Source organism: Sarcophilus harrisii, chromosome 6 (assembly GCF_902635505.1).
Source record: "Sarcophilus harrisii chromosome 6, mSarHar1.11, whole genome shotgun sequence".
Taxonomy (NCBI): Eukaryota; Metazoa; Chordata; class Mammalia; order Dasyuromorphia; family Dasyuridae; genus Sarcophilus; species Sarcophilus harrisii.
In genome coordinates this window covers 182,436,502-182,452,702 of record NC_045431.1, presented here as the reverse complement: position 1 = coordinate 182,452,702, position 16,201 = coordinate 182,436,502, and the positions used below count along the sequence as shown (strand labels likewise).

The 16,201-nt window shown below is 38.0% G+C and overlaps 1 protein-coding gene across 2 annotated transcripts in view; it reads left to right on the top strand.

The window, feature by feature from the left end:
• Window positions 1-16,201, top strand: part of ABLIM2 (actin binding LIM protein family member 2) — a 225,631-nt gene that overhangs the window by 149,174 nt on the left and 60,256 nt on the right. The window contains exons 10-12 of one of the 2 annotated variants that reach the window (XM_031942739.1): window positions 3,988-4,020; window positions 6,474-6,594; window positions 9,245-9,343. In XM_031942739.1, coding sequence (XP_031798599.1) covers window positions 3,988-4,020; window positions 6,474-6,594; window positions 9,245-9,343 — 253 coding nt within the window. The remainder of the gene's footprint in view (window positions 1-3,987; window positions 4,021-6,473; window positions 6,595-9,244; window positions 9,344-16,201) is intronic. The other variant, XM_031942738.1, reaches the window with a different exon arrangement.

Below are 16,201 nucleotides of genomic sequence, written 5' to 3'. Positions count from 1 at the left end.
ACTGAGTTTAAATTGTTATTTTGTATCTTATTTAATAGTCTGAAAATCTGATTTAAATTTTTGGGATATCTGGACTATGAAAGGTGCTTTTTTCACTCATTCACAAACATGTATCCACATAACACATTATCCAGAAAATATGTCTTTTTTAAGCTTGATGTATGATATGAAATTTAAGAACTTTTACATTTATGTGTGTATGTATGTGTATATACATACACTTATAATATGTATATGAGGCATTTTGATACAGTAGATAGCACTGGACAGTTGAATTTAAAAAAAAACAAAACCTGGATTCAAATACCATCATGTACACTTACTATAACTAATCACTTATATTCTCTCAGCCTCAGTTTGTTGATCTATAAAAAGTAAATAATGATATTAACTACCTGATAGGGTTGTTGTAAGTATCAAATGAGATCATGTATTCAAAGTGCCTTATAAAACCTCAAGCATTCTATAAATATCATAAGAATTGTAAGTATAATAATATTATTATCATTAAAATTCCAGCTCTATTATTTGCTAGCCATGTAAATAGTCAATTCACTTCTCTGAACTTCAGTTTCTTCATCTATTAAATGATAAATATAATACTGGTAACACATATACTACATAATTGTAAATGATTGGAAGGCCCTTTGTAAATAAAGCACCCTAGAAATATCAGGTATTATTCCCATTTCCTCTCTACTCAATCTTCTATAAGTCCAGTATCTCCAATAAGCCCCAACAAGACTATTGACTGCAGAACAGGAAGCTAGCCCCAATTTCATGATGCTGTTTATAGGCTTCAGGATTGTTTGCTGGTTCTCTGCCTGCTCCATAATCTATTTTTTGGCCCTTTCTCTCTGCTCTTGCCCTCATGAGCTGAGCTCATCTCGACTTAGCCTCTATTCTTCTTCATATACTAAAGCTAGAAATGGTGTTTAAAGTGTATGACTGTCACTTTTTATCAGCAGTCATATCAGTGGTGTGTTAGTATAGAACAGGGGAACATAGTAAAGGAAAAAGATATGTATATATCACTTTTAAGGAGTTAGAGATATCATATATTTATTCAGAGTTAGAATACATAGAAAATCCCTTCTCCCATCCTGTTTCTGGGAGCCTCGTGGAGGTCTGTTTTCTGCTGGATCTAAACCCCAAATTGCCCTTCTTTTCAGGGTCCCCTAGTGTCTTTGCTTCCAATCTTACATTACAGAGAAGTGTTTCTGCCCGGAGACATCTAGATGCCTGAGTAAATAAGGAGCTGGATTTGGAATCAGAAGGACTTGTGTTGGAATCCTATCCCAGATATTTATTACCTGTATAACACCAGGAAAATAACTTAAGCTTTTTCAGCCTTAGTTTCCTAATCCATAAAAAAATAATAGTAGCATCTATCTCAGGGAGTTGTCCACAAAAATTAAATAAGATAATATATATATGATAATTATATGAGATTATATATACACAAGTGTTTTGCAAACTTCCATGCATTAACAAATGTTCCTTATTGCATTAAGAAAACTCTAGCAAGATTCTCCAATGTTAGCCAGCTGATATCCACTCCAGGAATTTATATGCAATGAATGAAGTCCATAAGGAGTGAGTCTCCTACAGGAACCTAACCTTTCATAAGTCCATTACTAATAGGCCCAATGGTGCTGGGCCTGGCTGGTCCACTCAAGTGGGCAGTTCAAGGATCTTCACATTTCCCATTTGCCCATCTTGTGAGGGCAGAATAATCCAAGCTCCTGTTTGTCTACTAGTTTGTTCCCTCATCCTATGGTGCAGAAGCAGAAGGTGGTTGGGATGGATTAAATGGGATACCAAAAAAAGTTGAAAACGAGGAACCAAGAATAAAATGCTCCCAACACTACTATATATAAGTAATAACTCTCATTTTTAAAGGACTTTAAGGTTTACAAAACACTTTATGAAATAGGAAGTAAAAGTATCTTATTACCCATTTCACAAATGGCGAAACAAACTAAAAATGAGTAAGTGAGGATAGAATAGTAGAAAGTCATAATAGACTAATTACCAGAAAGTCTGACTTGTTTACAAGCTGTATGACCTTGAACAAATCGTATCTCATTCAGCCTTGTTTTCTTCATCTTTAACATGAGAACGATATTTGGCTTCTCCCTCACAGAGCTGTTAGGAAAGAAGAAGGGAAGAAAATATGAAAGCCAGCTATGTGCCGGGCATTATTCTAAATAGTTATACTATTTACATATATTATGTCATTTGATCCTTACCTTAATCCTAGGACTTCAGGGCTATTATTATCCCTATTTTCTAATTGAGGAAACTGAGGCAGACAAAGTTAAATGAGTTGCCCAGTTAGTAAACTAGAAAGTGTCTGAGGCTATATTTTTACCTGGTTCTTTTTGACTTCCAGTTCAGTGTTAGAGTCACTGTGCCACCTAGCTGCCTTATTGCAAGTGATGTACTTTATAAGATTTGTAGTATGTTACATACACATGGTATGTTACATAGACTGTGATTCCTGCCTAATATCACGTAGCTTATATCTAAGCCAAAACTTGAACCTGGCTCTCCTGACTTAAAGTACAATGTTCTTTTTACTGTATTGCATGCAGATAGAATTGATGTCCTAGCATTTGTTAACACTCATGATTTTTTAATTAATCCATTTATACAAATACTACTTTAATGTCCTGGACAGCTTTCCCATGTGACATGAATGTCAAAAGTAAAATTTAAATGTCTGTATCTTGGCACACTAGTCTCTAGTGGGTAAATATTCCATAATACTAAGAACAACTGGAGACCTGGTTATTTCTAATTGTATTCCCTTTCAAGTGATGTGATAGGTGAAGTACCCCCTTGGAAGCAAGCCATAGATAATGCCTGGCTTGAAAGACAAGAGAATTTAGCTGGTAATTAAAGCAGATACAGAAAGATGTATCAAGTGGTTCATGAATCCTGGCAAGAGGCTAATCCTCCCTTTTCTTGCAATACTGATGTCATGTGATTTACATTAAATAAGACACAAGCAGATGGGATCTCCTTTCTGACTCAGCTCAGAATTCACAATGTGTATCATCATACAAAAATAGTAGAAAGAGTATTGGATAAGCCATCAGAAGACTTGTTTTCTAATCCCTGCCCTGCCACTAACCAGTCATGGGACTTTTTACAGATAATTTGTAATCTGTGAAATGAGTATTTTGGATTTAGAGCTTTGCAGCTCTAAAACTCACCCATCTATTTTCCATCTATGCATGTCTATCTGTCATTATCCATCTATCATCTATCTATCCACCTGTCTACCATCTTTTTACCATCCATCTATCTGTCTGTCATCTATGTATCATCTATACATCTATCATCTATCTATCTATTATCTATCATCCATCTATCTATCTGTCACCTGTCATCTATCCATCTATCTGTCTATCTATCTATATTCTGAACTCCTTTCCTGCTCTTGGGCAGTAAAACAGTCAGAGGAAGCTGAATTCAATTCCCATCTGATACTTATTAATTAGGTGGTCCTGGGCAAGTTATTTAACTCCCTTGTACTTTAGTGAGATTTAGCCTATAAGGTCATTGAGCTCCCTCCCTAAAAAATATTCTGATATTCTATTTTTTATGTTCTAAGCTCCTTTCTAGCTTTAAAATGTTATTTCCATAACTTGTGGGCTGTCCTGAACATGGAAGAAGAGAGGACAAGGACACTGTCATGGAACACGTACCTTGCTTGGGAAGACACTTTCTTTGGGAATCATTTCATCCTATTTTTTTCAAAGAAAAGTTTTGAGAAATTATTTTCTTTCTTTCAGTTGCTCATTCGTTCATTCTTTCCCTTTTTTTCCTTTGTCTAGCCAAAGGAACTGGATCCTATAACTCTAATCTGTATGATTCATGTGTGTTGCTTGTGTTACTAAAATGTCTTTTTCCCCCAACGATGTAACATCCTGCCCGATGTTTTATCACTAATCTGTTACTCTATGTTGCTGTTTGCAGTCACCCCAGTTGCTCTCACCAACTCCTCCGGAGGTAACCCTCAAAGCTTATGTTGTCTTACAATGTCTTTCATGGCACATCAGACCAGCTTCTAAAGATAACCCCTCCAGCTTCCCATTCAGGACTGCAGATCTGTGCTCGCGTGAATGTCGCTTCTTTGCAGTCTTGGACCCTTTGCAGAGTCAGCTAGGGACTGCTATTCAACTAGAGCTATTTCTTTAACCCCAATGTGCTGATATAATCATATGCATGCTTCCATTGCATCTGTCTCAGTCCTAGAAATACAGAATTAGGGCCCCAGACTAGGGGGAAATTGTAGCTTGAACTGGTGAAAACTATGGTAGAGAGATGGTATGGATTATCTAGTCTGCTCACCATATCACAAACCCCGTTTAGTGTCTGCCTTCAATGGTGATGGTGAATTCTTCAGAGGCACCTCCCCAGCTGTAGAAGGGAAATGTTGGAGTTCTGTCATGAGGAATCTGCTTTGTGCTTTGTAATATGGGGAATGGCTAAGGAGAGATCAGTGTGGCAGCTTATAGTCTAGGTGAAGAGTCAAGGGTTAGAAATACAGAATAGAGAGAGCATGTTATAATCAAGCCATAAGCGTTTATTAAGCACCTATTATGTTAGGGGTATATGTTAGGGGTATAAAGACCAAAATGAACTAGTCCTTGCCCTTAAGAAGCTTATATTCTGTAAGAGGAGATGTGTATTTATATAAATATATTCAAAATAAATTCAAGATGGTGAAAGGAAGTGCATTAGAGGTAGAAGGAGATCAGTGAAATCCATCTAGGAAACATTTCAATTGAGCTTTGAAGGAGCTAGGAATTACAAGGGCAAGAAAGGTGAGGAGGGAACACATTCCAGAAGTGTGGGACAGCCTCTGCAAAGGAATGGAGACAGATGGGAAATGGAATGCTACAAGTGAGGAGCAGCAAGATCCTAGATTGTAAAATGTGTCAAGGGGCGTTACATATAAGCGGCTTGGGATGGTAGGCAGGTTGCAACCACATTGCAAAGGGCTTTAAATACCAATCAGCAATCTATATTCAGTTTTAGACAGAATAGGGAACTGCTGGTATTTGTTGAGCTGGGAAGCGATATGAGACTTTATAAATAACATTTTGGCAGCTATATATGGATAAGATTGGAGAGGGCAGAAGCCTGTGGCAAGAAAACCAATGAGAGGTTTTTAATTTATTTATAAAATACCTATTTTTACCTAACTATTCTATATGCAAAACCCTTCTATGGCATGTTGGGGCAGAAGAGATAGAAAGGGCACACACCCTACCTTCAAGAATTTCACAGTCTATTTGGTATGCTTCTATGAAAAGATTCTATTCTATGAGGCTATAGAGGATGCATATCTAATAAATGATACAGAGAGTTAAGTACCAGTGAAATTCAGAGAAAGAAACTACTAAGTTTGTGATGGTCAAGAGTTTCATTGTGAAGGTGAAGTTTAAAGTAATTGTTGAATTATATTTAGGAATTAGGGAAGAGAAGAAGGCACCCCAAGCTTCAATATAAACAAAACCACAGGGGCAGGAAGGAACAGACTATGTTTGAGCCATACTGAGGGAAATTACTTAGTATTGTGATAGGAAATAAGGTTGAAAAGGTAAATTGGAATCAGGTGATAGAAAGCCTTGAATGCTAGAATGTATAAATTGAACTTTCTTCAGTTCTATTCTAGTAAAGTTGTCCCTTCCCCTTTCCCCCCAAGCACTGGGCCTGTGGGTGCAAATTTGATGAACTCTGTGTATTTTTGTATGTTATGTACAGCCTGGTCCCTGCACGTGCTTTGCTGTAGAAAGGGTGGCTGGGCCAGGAGAACCTGGTCTATTTACGTGACATTGGTATCATGCCATCTCACGCTGCCTGTTTCTGTCCCAGTTCCATCAGCTGCTCAAAACAATTGCCCATCCCAATTTTAAACAAAAATTGTAGCATAGATTCCTAATCATGAGATACATAAATCCCTTGAGCCTCAGCACTATCTATTTTTATCTCTGAACATCCCTTTGGAGCACATAGAATACACTGGGACCATCACAAAAGGCATTTCTAGTTGGTTGGGCTGAATCTGAAGGGAGGGGAAAATTTGTGCTAAATGTGTCCAGTGTTAAGTTCTTTGCCACCCCCTTTTAGAGGAGGGGAGATTCTTCAGATCCCTTGGAGTCTTGTCCTCAATAATATAAGGGAAGAAAAAGCCATTGAAGAGTCTCAGCTTTTGCTTAAATTGACAGGCATTCAGAGGTCATTGGAAAGGGCAAATCTAAGGGCTGGCCCCATTCCAAATCAGAGATGGCTCCTCTTATTCAGACTTCCAAATTGATCTCTTTAGACATTTCCTCATCAGAATGGCAAGAAGGACTTTAATCATAATTTAAAGTTTGAGGGAATTTTTTTGATTTTCTGGATTTATGAGATTGTTTTCCCTTCCCACTATCCCCTCCCGTGCCATTTTCTCCCAGGGTGACCAAGACGATCGATCATACAAGCAATACAGGACCTCCAGTCCAAGCTCCACAGGATCTGTCAGCTATGGGCGTTATACTCCAACCTCCCGCTCCCCTCAGCATTACAGCAGACCAGGTAAATGACCCTCACTATTTTCACCCCTCATACAATCACATTATAAGAGATGCTCTTGCTATTGTGGGATCTGGGGATACACGAATCTCATTAACTTGAACTTCTTCAGCCAATGCCATCCTTTATAAATACATCAGACATCAATTAAGTGCTTACTATGTGCAAAACACTGTGGTAGGCCCTTGGGAAAATTAAAAAAAAATTAGCTATGACATGGTTTTGTCCATAAGGAGCTTATAATCTAAGAAGGGAATGAGACATCCAAACAGACAAAAGCATAATATCATATATACAAAGTCTGAGTAGATGTAACTTTATAGGGGCAGGGGAAAAGGTGGGAATGGCAGAGAAGCAGACAAAACTTTCTTCAAAGTAACAGCATTCAATCTGGGATTTAAAAGGTTGTTAAGAATTCATCAGGCTGGAAGAGAAAGATGGAGGATAGCTTAGACATAAGGAACAGAATATGCAAATGCATGGAAAATGGAAAATAGAAGATGTTTTCAGGAAACAGAAAATAATCTAGGTTGGTTTGACCACAGACTTTTAGAAGGGAGTAAACTGAATTCCTCAATGGACTGAGATGTATATGTAGCAAACTCAAAAAGAAATATGTGGAATTGTTGGATTATTATTATCATTTGCATCATTTTTTTATATATCCTGAGGGGAAAAGTGGCATAATGGAAAAAAGGGGATAAACTTAGGGCCAGGAGACTTAGGTTCAAACCCTAGAATTTCTCAAGTAAATGTCCATGGTCAACTCACTTAACTCTTTCAAGCCTCAGTTTCCTCATCTATAGATTCAAGATGACACACTATCTAGTTTCAATTACACCTTCATCACTTCTTATCTGAACTGCTTTAATAATTTTCTAATTGATTTTCTGAATCCTAAGCTCTTCTTTCCCTAGTCTATCCTTCCCAAAGTTGCCATAATAATCTTCCTAAGGTTATAAATATGTTGTTCCCCATTTAAGATCATACTGTTTCTAAGATAAAATACGAATTTCTTTTCTTATAATGTCAAGCCCTGTATTAGGTGGTTCCAAACCAGTTTCATAGTCTCAGTTCACATTATTACTCCATTTCATGAATTTTCCTTTTCCCACCAAAATAGACTTTTCCCCTTACACTCCACAGACAAACTCAGCTCTATGCATTCCAACAAACTGTCACCTGAGAATAGAATTCCTCCCCATCTCGCCTTTCTGAGTTTATATTTTTCTTCATGGTTCATATCTGGGCCTTGAATTCTTTCCTTGCTTTTCCAGGCAACAAATATTTTCTCCTTCCTTGAATATTCCTAGAAAACTTTCTTTGTTCCTTCTTTTGCCTCCTTCACTCCCTCCCTTTCATTGTACACATCCATGTATGTATTACATCCCTATAGGGGGAAGCAAAGTTCCTTAAGACAAATTACTGCGTGGTTTTAAATTTTTTGTTTCGCCATGGCAAAGCACAGTGTGTTACATATAGTAGCACAGGAGATGCCATAATAAATGGTAGTTGGATCAGTAGGGGGAAGTATCTCTAATATTAAGAAAGTCCACAGAGCAAAATATTACAACAAAATGATTACAGAAATGAAGGACTATAATGAGCCAAGAAAAAACAATCATGAGCACATGACACATGCTACAGACCCACTTTATTCCACTCAATAGTCCCATGATGATTATTGTCCTTTCTTTTAGAGCAGAAAAAAAGGCCATTTTCCTCACTGAACTATTATTTAAAGCTACTGTGTCTGGCTACCATGTGCCATTCAATATTGCATTTTGGGAAGATTTTCTTTTCTCATCTGCTTCCCAATTATCATCATTTCAAGATGACTTCCTTTTCAACTTCTTCTTTAGAGATTTGCACAAAAAAAGAATCATAGAATTTGAAACTGGAAAAAAAATTTTAGAGATCATTTATTTAGTTTAAACCTGTCATTTTGCAGATAAGGAACATGAGGCACAAAGATGTTAAGTGACTTGGCCAAGACCACATAGATAGAAAAGAGTAGTATGGAAATTTGACCCTGGAGCCTTTGACACAAGTTCAGAGCTCTTTCCACTAGACCATTATTTCCCTTATTCCTTGCATGGGGCTTTGTGCATGATGGCATTCAATAAACACATGTTGAGACATTTATTGCTATTGGGCATCTTTTGTGTACAAAGAACTGGTATGCCATGCCATGCCAGGTGTATACCAAGCAAGCTGAGCCTGTGAGTACCCAGCTTACTTGGGTGGAACACGGGCCAATGAGTCCAGGATGTTGGGTCCAGTCCTGAGGCAGCCAGTTAGCTTTGCTCTGTTCCACTGACTACAGAAAATCTCTCCCATTGCATACGGGGATGAGGGGAAACTTCATAAGGGGAGAAAAATATGGATGACTCAACTCAAACACCATTGAAAAATAATTCACATTTATCTAATTATAGCACCATTTTGGTGTCCAAAGGGGCAGTGTTTCAGAAGCAACAATAAGGCTTGCCTTTGTAAAAGCATCCTTTCAGGTCCCCCAAAAGGACTGCATAGCACTGAGAGAGAAATGGAAAGTTCTCCTGGATATGCTGATTCCTAGGAATATTTTTTTGGCTTATAAGTAAGTGACCTCCATAGTTTATTTTCGCTTACTCTCTGTTGCCCCCCTCAGCTGGTACTCTGAGTCTTGGTACCAGTAGCTGCATCTCCCTGCCCCAACACCCAAGCCCTACATCTATGTTCAGACATCATTACATCCCTTACTTCAAAGGTAAGATCATGGAATGCCAGCCAAGCTGTGGTGACTGTAGACATATCCAGATGTGTTTTGGTTTCACGTGTGTGTGCCACGCATGGCTTCCCTCAATATACAGTGTGTCTCAACTCTCATAAAGTGTTCCTTGGTGTGCCATGTAAGTCAGTGTGAGTACTCAGTGTCATTACAAAGGAAGTTAAAGTTACTTTGCAAAGCTAAGGAAGGACAAGGAAAAGTGCCTCTTAGAGGGTGACAGGCACACAGGAACAAATTAAGAAGTGTTTTAAGCTTGGACTTCTGAGTGAAGTACACTCAGCATTAGATAACATGGTGATGATCTAGTTAACTGCTTGGGACATTTAAATTTTCCATTTTCAAATTCCAAAATAAGAAACCCCTTGGGAAGAACACAACTTTCTAGTGTATTCTTCCCCTTGCCACCTGATCCTCCATTCTCTTTGCCTCCCTCTCTTCCATGCAGAGCAGAATCATGTTCCAGGAAATTAAGCATATATTTAAATATTATTGTATAAAAACTTAATACTTACCTAAAGTCTGTTTTGAATTTTACACTTTTCCTAAGTAAAGTCATAACTGATGTTTCCCCACTTGGATGTTTCATTATATCCTTCCCTCAAAAGTCAGGATCCTACCAATCTGTCACAGACATTATTTTAGAGGGTGAATATAGGAATATATTTTCATCAGGTCTCTGTGTCCATGTTCTATCCTCATCTGTCCTCAATCATGTACAAAAATCCCAATTCAAGAAGCAAACCAATAAATAGACACCGTATTGCTTCTTTTCTCAATTGGTAGGGAAAAGGCTGGAGGGGGGAAGAAAATTTGGAACTCAAAATTTTTTATACTGAATGGTAAAAATAAATAAATAGATTGATGAATGGATGGATATACAGATGGATGGATGGGTAAATGAATGAATGAACTTTTGACTTGAATGCTACAGCTCTCCTAATGCCCTTCCTGGGGGACCACACCGAGATCCCCACATAAAAGGGCTCTAACTTCTTGTTCCCTGACATATCCACATCTTCATCTGAGATATGTTTTTGTTTTTATTTTCCCCTCTGCTTCTAATTACTGAACATTAAGAAACAAGTCTAGGAAACCTAAAACAAAAAGAGAAGAAATATTTTTATTACGCTTCAATAATATTTTTATAATTACCAACTATATCACATAGATATGGACTGACACAGACACAAATACAGATAGACAGGATTTTTAAAAAATATTTCAAAAGAAAAATTCAAAATGTTTGCAGGGGGAATCGGATCAGAAAGCTTACATGTAAATTTAAAGACCAGTGATTCAACATGTTTAGTTTCATATTCTTAAAATTCCAGCCTTTTAATTTCTCTTCTCCCTACCTCAACATCTAAATAAAACAAATGTCCCTAAACTACACTCATAAGAACTCTACCTGTCTGGTCTCCAAACATGTTGTCTGTTTGCCAACAGGTATGGGAACCCACACCAGCTCTGTTCCCTCTGGCCAGCTCTTCTAAATATCTTCCCTAATAGCTGACCCAGGATGGAAATGCTAATGTGGTCAGATGATCAATTATATATCATCTCCATTTCCCTTTCCTTCTCTAAATATCTTTTCTACCTGTGATCTCAAGTGGAAGTGCTCAGAGGCAGTTGGCCCTTTCTCAGATCATTTTAGTTTTCACAATCATAATTAGATGGAAGCATCCCAGGAAAGCATCCAAAAGATGGCAAACAAATTGTAATCCCTGCCATAGTCTCTCTGCTGACTTCAGTTCTACTTGCCAGATGCTAGTGACCTCTTCTTCAAAATCCTCTTGTATTAATTTTGTTTATGTATATATGTGTGTGTGTATACACACACATACACGTAGGCATACATACACACATATATTTATTTATTTATTTTAAAGTTTTTTATTCTCAAAACACATACACGGATAATTTTTCAACATTGACCCTTGCATAGCCTTGTTTCAGATTTTCCCATTCTTCCCTCCACCCCCTCCCCTAGATGGCAAGCAATCCAATATATGTTATATATGTTAAAATATGTTAAATCCAATATACACATATATTTATATACATACACATATGCATATATATGTACATACTATCTCCCCTGATTGAATATAATCTACTTGAGGGCTTTTGACCTTTGTTTCCCAAAAATCTAATATAGCATTCGGCACATAATAGATGTATAATAATTGCTTATTGATTGATTGATTTCCAAATGCATAATTACCATACATTTTCTCTTAGGGAGAGGGGCTTCTTGGTTTTGCTGAAAATAGCATCAACTGGACAGAAAAGCAGCAGCAGAGGTTCTGATATGCATTGTCTATTCTGTAGCTTTTTTTTTTTTTTTTTTTACTTTTAATCATTGGCTATGGCTCTATTATTTATACCTAAAACATTCACATCACCTATTCATAGAAGAGTGGGCAGGTATCCCTGAAGGAATTCTCAGAAGAGAAGCCTGGATTTTTCAAAGTCAAAACTTGCCCAGATCACCTCCTCACATACCTGACTTGTATCCCGGCTCATCTAATTGGGACCAATGACTGGAAGGCAAAGCCAGGAACTGTGGGGCTTTTATTTTAGGAAATGGCTCTGTGTGGTTTTTCTCCTCATCTCCTCCCAGCTACACTGCTTTGGGACTTCCCTGGGACTCCATCATGCCCCCACACCCATTATTGTCTTTCCTCTCACCCCCTGTTTTTCAGGTTCTTCTTATATACATACATACACATGCCCCTTTGGAGTATAACCTCTTTGAGGTCTTTGATTTTATTTGTGTTTGTATCTCTAGTGCTTAGCACAGCACCTAGCATACAGGGGGCACTTAATAAATGTTATCAATTATTGAACATACCCCAGTCACCCCAGAGGGGCTGTTGCCCCTATCAGCACAAGTCCCTACCAACCTGGAAAGACTTTGTACCTAGACAGGGATGGATCTGTTGCCCAAAGACCAGCATAGCAAAATTCTAATTCACCATCATTTCATTTTATTTTAGCATTAATTAAGTACCCAGTATGTGGTCGATACCATTCTGGACTCTGGGGATATAAAAATGAGACAGTCCTTAGTCCTTCAGAACTTCTTGGACAGGATTCTTGGACAGGAGTCACAGGAATTAATAAAGGTCAAGGTGGAAGGATCCCTGCATCTAAAGGAAGCAGACAGAAAATTGAGTAGAGGAATAATCAGCTTGAATCCGTGATACTTATGTGCTCCAGCTTTGGGGTCAGAGAGTGCAGGTTCTTCTTCTAGGCCAGCTACTTGTTAACTTTGTGACTTTAAGCAAGTTTCTACCTCAGTAAGCCTCAGGTTGCTAATCTGTCAAATGGGACATTTGGATCAAATGAACCTCTAAGGGTTTTCCAGTACTTTAGGATTTGCAAAAGGCATGACATCTCCTTGCCTCATGTGATCTGCACAGTTGTGAAAGAAATACTGTTTTGGATGAGAAAATTGAGATTTAATGGGGATTATACAACCAGTAAATGTCTCAGAGACCATTTGAACCCAGGTATTCCTGACTTTAAGTCCATAAATCCGGAGGTTTTCCCCCATTCTTCATGTAAATTTCAAGAAATCAAGAAAAATGTTTCATGAGTTCTTGATACTCTCTCTGAAAGGCTGAATGAATCTTGACTTTCCCCAGGGCCTTCTGCATGGCAATATAGAAGGACAAAGAGCAGTAAGACCAGGTCCTGCCCTTGAGAAGCTCATGTGGCATGTCACTCTACTGCTGGTACATCTAGGGTACTATCGCGTGATACCATCCCCTTGTCATCCGTGGCATTTGTTGCTCTCCAAGGTCTTACTCGTGAAAGCTTTGCATGTTGGGCTGCAGGAGATGAGTGCTCTTGACTTGTGGTTGATTAGCCCAGCAGGCCCTCTTGACTTAATTGTACTGTACTTGACAAATATGCCATGCTACCTACCACTCCCCCATGCAGCCATCACAATTTGCCGTTGATGTTTGACCAACAGTCGGTTACACAAAAGGTTCCCTCTGGCTAACTTAACAGCTTAATACGTGTTCCCTTAACATCCCTGGAGTGTGTGGTTAACATTCCTGGAGGTTGGAATGCAATAGAGTAAGCTGTTCCAGCTCCCTCCCCGCCTCCCCATCCCATCCCAGACCATTCCAATGATCTCTGTGTTTTGGTGACATGAAGTAGATGTTCTAAATTTGAATCAGTTGATTTTCATAACTTGCAATGCAAATATTAGTTGTGAAAGCTGGTGCCTCCAGCCAACCATTTCCTGTGGAGTGATGGGGATTGGTAGTGGGAGAGTAGAGTCTCAGAACAATCACGATGCCAAAAATATACCTTTGCCTGTCTAAATGGCCTGATCACCATAGGTACAGCCACACCAAAATACCATTTTTGATATTCATGGAGAGCTCATTTCCAAACATAGCCACAATACTCGTTATTTCTCAGGAAAGGAAGAGGCAGATGAATAGCATATCAGAGGAAAATAGACATACGATGCACAAAATCAAGAATGAGATAAAGAAAATTCAACCCTTTCCCCGAGCCCCAGAGTCTTCCCTACAACCCTAACTACAAAATTAACCACACTGTCCCAAAGGTGCTAGCTGCTCCTAATATAAAAAAAGTACCAACCCTTCCTTTTCCTTAATGTCCAGCTAACTAAAGTCTCTTCAAGGATAATTTCTTGACGTTTAGGTTCTAAGCACTACATATCTCTTCTGGCTTTTCTAGATCCAGTGTTAATGCCAGAGACGCCTGCTGAGAAGGCTTGGGGCCAAGTTACACACATTTCAGCCCTGAGGAAGGAATATTTAGCTAAAAATGTCTCTTTAAAATGACTTTTAAAAAATTCTGTCTTGCAGTAGGTTCTTGCTCACAGCCACATGAAGTCATTGAATCTCAAAAGTGAATAGTAATTTCAAAGGTTAGTTATCTTGTTTAATCAATATGGCTCCCCTCTTCAACCAACATTCTCTCTAACACTATTACTGAAACACTTCCCATTAGAGGGATATTCTGAGAAAAACTCATTATTAGACAATGGTTGTTTGGTAAACAGCTATTAATCATTTTTTTCTTTGGAGCAGCAATCTGGCTCCCTGTATCTTCTAACTAGTAGACTGAATTCTATATTTTGAAGAAATCAATGAAACTAATCACCTTTTTATAGCATAGGACTTAAAGTCAGTCCCAGTTGTACCTGATATTTACTAGCTTTGTGACTCTGGGTAAGTCACTCAGTGACTGTATCTTCACGTGTAAAATGGTGATATTAGTACCTGTTTCACAGGATTGTGAATAAAGCACTTTGTGCACCTTAAAACACTATATAAAAGTATAATTATAGTTATTATAATTTACCTTTCTGGGCTTCAGTTTCCTTATCTGTACAGTAAGGGGGTTGAATTAGATGGTGTCTACATTTTCCTTTCAGTTTTAATGTCTTGAGTTTACAAAGTTTTATGTGGCCTGCTCCAACACTTTCTCACAGTGTGAGAGTTGCCTAGGAATTTTGTCTTTATTTATGAATAAAAGGCTTCTAATAGAAACTCTTCTTACTCAGTAGCTCTCCATTATTACCTTTCTAAATAGGTCACATTCAAAGGGAAATAATAGCCCTGTCAGTGCTAAGATATTTTTAAGGTGGGTGGACAGCTATGATATAATGGGAAAAAACACTGGTCAGAAAATTTGGGTTAAAGTCCCAATTCCAATTGGGACCCTGAATCAATCACTCCCCTCTCTTTCCTATGTAAATATTGGGTCTATAATACTTATACTACCCAACTCCATGTTTATGATAAGTCAAACAAGTTTTCTACCTCAACATACTACATAAATAAAAACTGTAGAGAGTCAGGGAGACTGCTCACAATGGATTAGTCATCACATTAAATGTTGTTGCTTAAGTGTTTTGCTTTTTAGTGGAAAAGTCTCATGCTGAAGAGGTTGTTTGCTGGAAAGTGATTGATGAGTAAAAACAGAATTATCACTAAAGACTAAATGAAATACACAGAAGCCATCTACAAAATTGTTTGCTCTTAGCAAGATCCTCAAGAGTTAAATAAGAAAAAGCTTCTCCCAATTTGATAGATAAGAAAATTGAGTCCCAGAGAAATGGCATGATTTGGCCAAGGTCTGGCATTTAAAATAGCAGTGGCGACCAAATCCCAGATCTTCTGACTTGTAGTCTAGTACTAAACATACTTCCTCCCAATTTTCCCTGACTCTGTGACCTCTTCAAAAAGTTCCAAAATATAACTTGAAAAACTTTCTGGGCTTTTACAGATGGGAAAAGGCAAATCTTTTGCAAAAGGAAATAGTGAGAACAATGGATATGAAGTCAAAAAACCAAGTTTTGGCCAAATTTTAAGTTCTAACTCTAAAAAATCCTATACCTCTCTAAGTCTGTATTACTTTATCTAAATATGGCGCTAATAGGGCTTGTACTACCTAGTTCACAGAGACTTTGTAAACTCTAAGGCACTCTTTTCCTGTTCTACTTTTATCATTGTGCAGAAGCTATGTAGTATAATTAGCAAGACAGCTGAGACTAATGATCTAAGGGCAGAATCCCAGAATTAATATTTCATTACTATGTGATCCTAGGAATACTATGGAATCATTGTGTGTCCAACTTGGTGGGGACTTCAGTGACCATCTAGCCCAACAAATACTTCATGCATATACACACCAAGAATAACCTCTAAAACATACCTAATAAGTGATCATCCAGCTTTCCTCAAAGATTTCCAATGAAAGGAAACCCACTATGTTCCAAGGCAGCCCACTCCACTTTTGGTTGCTTTCATTGTTACAAGTTTTTCTTTATTAAACCTAAAT